General features: G+C 39.6%; 1 protein-coding gene across 1 annotated transcript; it reads left to right on the forward strand.

Moving 5' to 3' along the window:
• The first annotated feature begins 6,611 nt into the window (after positions 1–6,611).
• Positions 6,612–8,853, forward strand: LOC147613778 (uncharacterized). The gene is made up of 3 exons (XM_086781763.1): positions 6,612–6,689; positions 6,916–6,986; positions 7,222–8,853. The coding sequence occupies exon 3, from the start codon at positions 7,245–7,247 to the stop codon at positions 8,703–8,705; it is 1,461 nt and encodes a 486-aa protein (XP_086637889.1). The 5' UTR covers positions 6,612–6,689; positions 6,916–6,986; positions 7,222–7,244; the 3' UTR covers positions 8,706–8,853.
• The last annotated feature ends 211 nt before the right edge of the window (positions 8,854–9,064 follow it).

Below are 9,064 nucleotides of genomic sequence, written 5' to 3' on the forward strand. Positions count from 1 at the left end.
CCCCCCCTCTCTCTCTCTCTCTCTCTCTCTCTCTCGACTCTTCTCCTCTCTCTAACCTCTCTCTCTTATCAACACACTTTTTTTTTTGGTAAAACGAAGAAATTATATTATGAAACATCCATTTTACATCGGGCAGTGCTCAAGAAAAGAGCCTATGCCCTATCCATCAGAAACAATAAAAGAAAAGCTGAATACAAGAAACATCCAAATCTTCTTCATGTAAGGCATCATATAAGGACTGCCGCAATGAGGCTCGCAAGAACTCATAAGGGTGCTGAAGGGGTGAATTCAGATATGCATGATTTCGCTGTAGGCAGAGGTGAGGGTCCATACGGCCCAGTATCTGATCCAATGGAAGAAAAGAGAACACTGTGACAAAGAAGCTGATAATCTGCCAAACATCCAAAAAAACTTGTAGAACCTGTGTGCAGGAAATCTGGTGCAGGAAATCTGAGAGATAAAAAATAGGAGATCTTGTCCAGAAGGTCTCTGGAATATGAACAAAACCACAATAAATACGGAATACTCTCAGTAGTATGATGACATCTTGGACAAAGAGGAGAGGCAATCCTTCTTTGAGCCAATTTCACTCCCACTAGAAAAATACCAACAATGCATCTCCAAAGAAAGAGTCTCTGCTTCAATGGCATTTTCAACTTCCATATCAATGTCAATTTTCCTTTCCACCAAGCTAAAGACTTATTCAGATGCCAAAGAGAATTAGCATGATGAGCAATCCATGGAAGAGGTAATATCAATCGATAAGCCTGTATGGAAGTCAATAGATGCAAAGGCTGAGAGGATAATCTTGGACTTGAAGACTGAAGATGCCAATCTTGAAGCCTGTCTCTTACATCCACCATATAGGTCTATGATGCTTCCCAAGATTGTATTGTTGGCATGCTGCCGGAAAAGAGAGAATATGCCCTTGAGTATCTACCACGTCGTCAATGAACCGGATGCCCAACTTCATAAGATTGTAAGCTCTGATTGGTTGTTGTACAGCAAGGGGAGAGTAAAAAATAGCACTCCAATGTAGGCTTTCCATTCGAAGCGAGAAAGCTATAGAAGCAGGATGGGGATACCATTTGATGCGAGAGAGCACTTTCTTCCAATCCTAAATCAAGGAAGTAGAAAATGGACAACCAGGGATTTTACCTTGAAATTTGCCAAGTATTTGACCACACAAAATTGCCAACATGATAGACCAAGGCTGCTCTTGTTGAAAAAAGGTTTTGAGCATAGTGATCTTTCTTGCCAACACATGAAATTTGATGTTTATAATATTCAAACCATCATGCATTCTTGGTGAGCAAAGCAGGTCCATTTTGAGCAACCTTAAAGCTTTTTTATGAAGCGTAGTTTTCCAAAAAATCTCCATGGCTTGAGCAAAGCAGGTCCATTTTGAGCAACCTTCTTTTTTATGAAACTTAGTTTTCCAAGAAATCTCCATTGTGGTGAGATGAAGACAAGGGCTTTGATGGGTGCAAGTAGTGTAGAAGAGGGTGAGTGGTGATATGGGGATGCCAAAGAGTTTGGATGGGCCATCATCAATGGCTAATCATGGCTATAGCTCATGCACGTGAAGGGATGTGTGCACGTGTGACGACCCTTCAACCATCATCCATCTTGGTGCCTATAGGTGAAGCTTTCGGTTGCCTACACGTGAAGCTCTCTCTTAATTGTAAGTAAAGCTTTGTGGATCACATATATGTGTCTCTTAATGTTGATGGTGAGCACAACAGCCTATATTATATCTAGATGTTCAGACCTTTATGGTCTTTGTATTTGGTTCTTTGGTCTCAAAGGGTCCTTTTTTTTGTGTGTTGTTTATATGGAAGATGAGTGAATTCGATGATGGCCTTACCTCTAGCCTATGCTAAGAGTGATATTGATACACCACCATATACGTTAGTGGAGGTGTAAAACAAAATAAAGGAGTAAAAAGTGTTGTAATTAAAGATACTAAAATTTAAATATAGCTCATATTATATAATTCATATAGCTCACAAGATAGATTATCAAATTGATATTGGAGCATACTATTGATCTTTTTGGAAGCTATAAGTATGATAGCTCATAAGAGCTCTATATATAACTAGTCTTATGTGAAATCTTCCAATCCCTAAATATTAGATCAAAAGAGGTAATGTTTTAGGTATGATCATACAATATCTTAATATTAATCATCTTAGGCCTTAAATCATGAGCCTAATAGATAATCTTACATTGATATGATTAGAATTCTAGAATATGAATATGTTGATTGTTTGAACCACTCAAATCAAATGACAAATTCAACTTGTGACCATGGCCATCAAAACACTTGGCGATATTTCATTCATGTGGAGTCTAGTTAACATTTGCATCAACAGACTTTGCAAACTCAGCCCATGCAACCCTATACTTTCCTATGTCAACAGTAGTAAAGGGGGCTGTTGTGCTATTCTCATAAACAAAACCACGAGCGAAGGCAATCGAAAGCTCATGATTGATGGGCTCTCGGTGGTACACCTTATAATGCAAGGTCACCATTTTTTAATAGAGGTGAGGATTTAAATCCCGAGAATACTGATAGCCAATCTTTGACTAGTATGTTTGCATCCATCAATTGCCTCGGGTTGGCCCCTTCAAAGCTAAGCCCATGCTCGGTATGAAAATCGTGCTTTTGTGTGACAATATCGCCTTAGCATGGAAAGCTCAAGAAATGGAGGTACCCACCAAAACAAGACGAGCCTGATTTAGATGCCATTTGTTGTGATCACCCTCTCCGAGATAACCTAGAAGCGCATGAGGGCTCATGTTGCTGAAACAAGGAGAGCATGAATGGATATAGAACATGCAATGAATCAAACCCTTAGCTAGACCACTAGAAAGTGCCAAAGCCATAGAGAAATATTCACAAGTTCTATCCATATTTGGCATGATATCTTTACTTTAAGACTCAAGTCTTTAAATATAATTCTATTTCCTAGCAAGTTCCTTGCTTCTCTAACTTGTCACTTGCATATGTATTTTTGTAAGGTTTGACTTGGGTAGCATAATAACGTTTTTTTGAATGCTAAAAACTTCTTCTCATCTAAGTGACATGGAGTCACTTACAATTGGGGGCAAAAAAATTTCACTATTAGAGCTATAGCTGCACTGGTTTTGGCGAATTAATTTATCATGGCTATAGTTACACTAGTGTAGGGCTAGTGTCTATCTCTTGCTCTCCTATCTTGGCATCACCTATGTCAATGCTAAAGATTCCTAGTTTTGAGAGTGGGTTGGTGATTGGTTTAGATGACATAAGAAATATTGTATCTCCACAAAGTAGCAATCTCACGAGTGGGACACTGGCATCACTCTCTCAATGTTGCTCTCACAGCTAGTATACCTAAGACTAGGAGAAAATCTGTTGTGTGGGTACATTCCTAGGGAACTTAGCTTTGATCATCTCAAAATGTTATAAGCACTAGGACCAGGCTAAGTTCAATGAGCCCTTCTCAACCCTTATGTGATCCTATTGACTCATAGAGGAAGTCTTACGGATCTTATGATCTCATTAGATCTCTCAAAAGATTTTATGAAATTATATGAGATCTTAAGAAAGATTGAACTCATGTATATGGTATTATGAGATCTTAAGAGGTTTTACAGGCTACCCTTTGAAAGCTATGTAGGTAAATTCTATCAAAACACTCACTCTTTCTCACCATTCCCATGCAAAATGTTATTTCCCATTGTTTCACAATATCAACACAAATCTTTTGTCCTATTTGTATATATTTTAACTTAGTGCAAGCTTAATATGGTTTCCCAATTTTGTTTTCAATTAATTAATTTGAAGTGGTGAGAGGTAGCCTTAGAGATCCTTAGAGATAAAATCTTGACATGTGGATGACTGGAGGTTCGAAGCTCTAGAGGTTTTTGTATTCTGGAGAGTTCGGAGAGAGGCTTTAAATACGCTATGTGTAGTATTTTCTCATTGGGCAATGACCTAGTGAAAGAGAGAGAAAGGCTATTGTATACGTTGTTGTTTTTTTTAAATTTGCATTCTAAGAGACATTTAACACAGAGTGAGAAAAAGAGATGGACATGAATACACTAAGAGGGGGAGAGAGGGAGATGTTTTAGCTAAGGTGTAAAACCTTACTATAATCATTAATTAGTGCTGCGACACATTAGAGAGAGATAATAATCTACGATTTTGGATTACGTATGAGAGGGAGAGAGAGAGAATATCTGTCTGTTTGATGAGGAGAGAGAAAACCTTAGTTTCTAAGGTAGATGGCCGTTTAGCTTGAATATGGGCATGCTAGTATTGGTAAAATCATTCTCTTACTTTTTGATATAAGATGAGAGGACATACCTACATTTTCACGTATGTTACATTGAGTTTTTTTTTTCTTTGTGTGTGTGTGTGTGTGTGTGTGTGTGTGTGTGTGTGTGAGAGAGAGAGAGAGAGAGAGAGAGAGAGAGAGAGAGAGAGAGAGAGAGAAAGAGAGAGAGAGGAGATTTTAAGTATTTCAATTTGTATAATAATATTGATGCTTGAATATTAAGTATAAAAGTTTCAAAGTAACCAATTTTTTCAAAATAACCAATTTTTTTAAATAACTATTTACTCATTTGTGGTTCAATTCTCCACATAGGCAATCCATTCTCTATATACGAAATTGTATTATCTAGATAATAGCCTATATTTCTTATTCATTCTCTATATAGGAAATTGAATTACCTAGATATTGGCCCATATTGTGTACATAGTACATTGAATTACCTAGATATTGGCTCATACTCTCTATATAGGAAATTTAATTACCTAGATATTGGCACATATTTCCTATATAAGAAATTGAATTTCCTATATAAGAAATTGAATTACCTAGATATAAGCCCATATTTCCTACATATAGAGGATTGAGTGAATGGGGAATAAGATTGTCTAGATATATATAGGAAATTTCCATCAACGTAACCAGGAAATCTCTCAAAATTTCCTATATATGGTGAAGTTCACTATATAGGGAACCACCAAAAGTTCCTTGTGTCGGTGAAGAAAGGGCCATAGCCATTGTCATTGTAAGCACTCGTTCTTTGCATCTTCTTGAACGATAGCTGATATAAAGAGAGTCCGTCATCTCTCATAGTTGTCATGGCAGAGGAAAGGTATGTCTTGTTAGGTTTAGACATGGCGCAGCCTGTGCTGCACAGCAGAAAGAACTTTTTGTTTGCTCTCATTGTTGGTCTTTGCTGTATTTTTAAGCTCGATGCCTATGACTTTCGAAATTTTTTGGCTTAACGCTTCTAGCCAATTCCTCGCACCATGCATATCCACTGCTTAGATAGAAATGACACCGGCAGGGCTGGTCATGTTAACACAGCTCAGTTGTGAGTCACTGATAGCATGCCGCAAGTCGGCTTGTGGCTATTTTGTTTGCTGTCTAACGTTGTTTCTGATTGGGCTATCCCTCCTATCGTGGAGGCGACCTTGCTGCTTGCTGCTGCACCATCGAGTCTCAGCGAAGAAAGGGCCATAGCCATTGCGTCATTATAAGCATTCCCTTGGTACATTTTCTTACGTTTAGACATGGGATAGATAGCCTGTGCTGCAGGTTTTTGGTTTTTTTCTTGCTGTATTTTTTAGCTCCGTGCGTATTGCTTTTGAAAAGAAACAGCAGGATTTTTCTTGATGTAAAAACTTCTAAGCAAGCTTCTGTTCTATATACACATTGTGAGCTGTATGCTTCTACTCAATTGCTCACACACATGCATACCCACTGCTTAGATAGAAATGACACCGGCAGAGCTGGTTATGCTACACAGCTTAGTTGTGACTTGTGAGTTGTTGATAGCATGCTACAGGTCTCATGTGTCTATTTTCTTTCCTGTGCATTTTTGTTTCTGATTCGGCTGTCCTCCTAGGGTCTTCCGTCGAGTCTCCACAAAGAAGGGCCATAGCGTTATTGTAACTTGTAAGTACTCGTTCTCTGTCTTCCTGAATGATAGCAAACGAAAAGAGTGCCCATCTCTTAGAGTTGTCATGGAAACCCTCTTAGGTTTAGACATGACGTAGTCTGTGCTGCAGCAGAAACAAGAACTTTTGGTTTCTTCTCGTTGTTTCAACTTGCTGGTCGTTGCTGCATGTATGAGCTCCATGCCTTGGACTTGCGAAAGAAACAGCATGTGTTTCTTTGTATGAGTATGTTTTAGCAAGCTTCTGTTCTGTACATGCATTGTCAGCTGCACGCTTCTAGGCAATAGCTCATGCGCATGCATATCTACTGCTTAGATAGAACTGACACTGGCAGAGATGGTTACGCTACATGCCTCAGTTGTGAGTTGTTGATAGCATGCTACAGGTTTATTGGGGCTATTGTTGTGAGTTGTTGATAGCATGCTACAGGTTTATTGGGGCTATTTTATTTGCTGCCTAATGTTGTTTCTGATTCAGCCATCTGTGCTAGGGTTGTGGCGATGCTGCTGCTGCTGTTGCACTGGTGAGTCTGGACAAAGAAAGGGCCATAGCTGTTGCATCATCGTAAGTACTCGTTCTCTGCGTCTTCTTGATGCCTAACGTTGTTTCTGATTCAGCCATCTGTCCTAGGGATCTTGCTGTTGCACCGTGGAGTCTAGACAAAGAAAGGGCAATAGCTGTTGCATCAGTATTTGTTCTCCACATCCTCTTGAATGAGAAGCAACAGGTTTTTCCTTGCTATGAATATGTCTTAGCAACCTTTTGTTTTGAACACGCATAGTCAGCTTCTCGCTTCTAGCCAATAGCTCACATGGATGCATATGCACTACATAGAAATGGCATTGGCACAGCTGGATATATTACACACCTCAGTTGTGAGTTTTTGATGGCATGCTACAGGGGCTTATTTGTTTGCTATCTAATGCTATTTCTGATTTGGGTATCCCTCCTAGGGTTGTGTGATCTTGCTGATTGCTATTGCACCGTCAAGTTTGGACAAAGAAAGGGCCATAATTGTGTCATTGTAAGTTCTCGTTCTCTGCATTTTCCTGAATGATAGGAGACATAAAGATAGTCCTGTCATCTCTCTGCTGTTATGACACATGAAAGGTACGTCCGATTAGGTTTAGACATGGCGTAGCTTGTGCTGCAGCAGGAAGAACACCTTTTGGATTGTTCTTGTCGTGGTCTTTGTTGCATTTTTGAGCTCCATGCGTATAACTTTCAAAAGGATTTATCCTTTGATTTTTTGTTTTCAGGTTCAAAAATCAATATTTTGGGTATGGCTGTTCAGGGGATATTGATGACAGATAAAGAACTCGCCCGTTCTCCCCTTCCGCACTTACCCCAGAGACTCTCTCAAAGACAGTCTAGCGGGCGCACGCAAGCAGTGAATGCAAGGACATTCAAAGAACTTAGGGAGTGGCCAAATTTCTTGGCGAGGGCATCTGATCTTTCTAGCAGACTCGATGATGTTCAGAAGCGAAACGTTAATATGATGTCCGTGTGGAGGGCTGGCCTACAGCCTGCTTCAGATGAGTGTGCAATTCGTGGATGTTTAGAACAGATTCTGTTTCCACAGGTGAATGATCTTGCAAAGAAACTAGGTTTCACCCTCGAGTATATGTCCGGAGGTTCAGGCAGAGCATTCAGCTTCACAAATATGGTTATCATCGATATCACCCAATCCCAAGATCTAAGGAATCTTTCTGCTCGAGTTTATGGGAATGGAGAGGGCAAAGGTCACTGGCAGTGGGAGGTGCTGGCGAGATCATTTGAAGAGGCCTTGAATAGTCCCTCGGAACGAAAAAAATGCATAGAAGTTTTACAGCAACTCTATGGCGATATGGTGAATGATGAGTCTATAGTGGGGTTTATAAGTAACTATAATCAGTCGGTTTTCTTTTATCGAGATGATGCAGCATCAAAGTCGCTTTTTTTCTCTCCGATCGTCAAGATAGATGATGCGCCACTTGAGAAATTTCTGTATGTGCTGGAATTTGCTGAACAGCGCAAGCACTTGAAGCTCTCCATGTCACGGGTTTTGGTGACAGAGACACCCACACAAGGATACACGCTGAGTCTTCCGCAAATAAGGGGTACTTCAAGCAGTGGTAGAACACTCAGGAGAAATATACAAAATGTACAAGTGAAGGCCCAAAGGAAGAAAAGAAGACAGCTCACCGCAGATTTGGATGTTTACAGTGAGGAGGAGTTACATAATATACCTGTCTATCCCCTTGAGGACTTGGGAGTTACAGGAGGTGTTGTTGCACTTGGAAAACATGGAAATATCTTGCAAGGTGAAGTTCAAGGAGAGAGAGTTGCTCTAAAGACATTTGATTTGAGGAGAGAGACAGCACTAAGGGCATTCTTAATAGAGCAAAAAATATATCATCATCTGAAGAATTTGCAAGGCTTATATCTTCCCTCTCTAGTGGTCGTGGGTAGATTACCCCATACTTCGGTGTTGTATCTTGGGCTTACTAATGAGCTCAAGGGACCACCTATCAAGGATTTGGTTTCTGAAAGAGGTGTCAAGACGGCAGTTCGTGAGGCACTAGCTAACATACATAGAGAAGGGGTTTTACATGGAGATCTGTCGTTATCCAATATGCTATTTCATAAAGGCAAAGCGAAGTTTATTGATTTTGAATACAGTACGTTGTGTGAGACAAAAGAAGACTTCAATGCAGAACTACTCGAGTTGGAAGAGCTCTTTAGAGAGGCTAGGATGGTCTAGACTAGTTTTTCATGTTTGAAAGATTTTATAAGTGATTTTGGGAATGAAGCCAGGATGATCCAGAGTACCTTTTAGATTCATAAGAGATTTATGAATTGTTACTATGGTTTTCCAACTTTGTTTTGCATACATGATGTTGGTTTTGTGAGATAGTTTTTGGTGTGCCCGAGGGGCAAGGACTATCATGTCTCTTATTTTTGCTTAGTTGAAGTTTTAATTTAACGTGAAATGTATGTCTGCTCAGAGTTTCTTCTGCTTTACATGAAACGTATGTCCAAGAGTGTTTGTCTTTGAGAGTGTGTGCAACATTATCTTATGAAATGATCATGAACTTCGTTGCTATTGGGAGCTACTTGATA

The sequence above is a fragment of the Cibotium barometz genome, chromosome 43 (assembly GCF_041138505.1).
Source record: "Cibotium barometz isolate CiBa-2024 chromosome 43, ASM4113850v1, whole genome shotgun sequence".
In the NCBI taxonomy this organism is placed as follows: domain Eukaryota; kingdom Viridiplantae; phylum Streptophyta; class Polypodiopsida; order Cyatheales; family Cibotiaceae; genus Cibotium; species Cibotium barometz.